At 41.3% G+C, this 1,570-nt stretch overlaps 1 protein-coding gene across 1 annotated transcript; it reads right to left on the bottom strand.

Moving 5' to 3' along the window:
* Nucleotides 1–144: 144 nt before the first annotated feature.
* Nucleotides 145–1,344, bottom strand: LOC105556749. The gene has a single exon (XM_012003850.1). The coding sequence runs from the start codon at nt 1,342–1,344 to the stop codon at nt 145–147; it is 1,200 nt and encodes a 399-aa protein (XP_011859240.1).
* Nucleotides 1,345–1,570: the final 226 nt, after the last annotated feature.

The following is a 1,570-nucleotide window of genomic DNA, read 5'->3' as shown; positions in this document are numbered from 1 at the left end:
AAAATTTTCAGGCGAATCAAAATTTTGATTGTAAATCTGATATGGAATGACCCATATATAATATATATTTATTTTGCTTATACCAGCAATTGAATACACTTCTTAACACATGTTGTTACATATTTTTTATGGACGCTGCTACACTTAGGTGATTTTGCGCACGACATTTGTCAGCGGGTTGTACTGAACAATTCGATCGTGTATAATGAGACAGTACGCAGTGGTATTATTCGATACATTCTCTTTACCCTCAAATTCCAATCTCACGTCCACGGTCGCGCTCTTGACCGATTCGTTTTGTCGAGAACAATCGATGATCACAAACGGACCATATTCTAGAAATTTGTAGACAGTGAGACCTGGCGCAAGATCATCGTTTCCACAATAGCTCTTCCGGAATCGTAAATACGTATCATACAAACTCGAATATTTTTCTTTTTCAAAATCCAGATTCATATCGTCATATGGATAACATTCAGAGTTCAGATAGAGTTTTACATTGCTCAATTTGCAACGACTGAATTTACTCGCATTCTCAGACATTATATTCTTCCGACCTGTTTGCGCAACGAAGATAACATACCGCGGCTTCTCGAGCTGAGTAGCCGTTTTAATAGCCCACGAATGTTTAGTCGTCTGTTGCAATAGTGGATACTCGTACAGATCCCATGAACGAAAACCCATGTTGAGGTATTGTCCACTTTCCAAAGCACGCAGCATCGACAGTTTGTTCACCTCGTTTAACAGCACATGTGGCATTCGCCATTGTATCTTGAATATTTCAAGCTTAGGCTCCAGCGCAGCATTTCCAAGCAGGCAATTGTTGTCATTGCGCGATCGTATTAAAATCAATTCGTGACGAGCGTTAATCACCACGCGTTTGTAATCTTCACAGAATCCCAATAGCATGTTGAGTGGTACGCAAAAATCGAAATCTCCCTTCCCATTGAACTTCACATCCCAGCCAGCATTCTTCAGAGCCATCATTTTATTGGTTGATGCCGTGACGTAGTTCTTGAGCGTGCTGGTTATTCCAACGTTTCTGGCACGATCAATCTCCACACCGTTAAGTTCATATCGAATCTTATCGAACATGAACGCGACGCAATTATTTCCCCGTATTACATCAGATCCTTCGATTCGTTCGGCTGTAGTTAGTTTTCCTTCGATGTGCAGAAAACTTTCATGTGGCAACGTATAGAGATCCTGTTGTTGTATAGGTATTCTTATCTCATCGCTGTGTCCAAATGTTGTGTTGGCGAATGGGTTGTACGAGTGAGTTTCAATCTTGACGATGTGATCGTCAAAGATTGGCTCCTCCCCGATGTTGAGGATGTCAATCATTGTTTGCGCACCGCGAATCCCAATGATTTAAAAAATTCCACGTTCGATGTATTGAGCTTCTTTTTCCCACTGCAATTGGACGACTTGATACTGTGATCAAACGTTGATATCGTTGGCTTCTTCAAGATTGCGTTATTTCTCACAATTTGCTCCGATCCGTTCAACACGAGCATAGCATATACACTGACGCACGCGTTATCGTCGACAACGTCGTACGTGCAATCTA

This window comes from Vollenhovia emeryi, unplaced genomic scaffold (genome assembly GCF_000949405.1).
Source record: "Vollenhovia emeryi isolate VEMERY1.0 unplaced genomic scaffold, V.emery_V1.0 DF939804.1, whole genome shotgun sequence".
NCBI classification, from domain to species: Eukaryota; Metazoa; Arthropoda; class Insecta; order Hymenoptera; family Formicidae; genus Vollenhovia; species Vollenhovia emeryi.
This window is presented reverse-complemented; position numbering and strand designations above follow the sequence as displayed.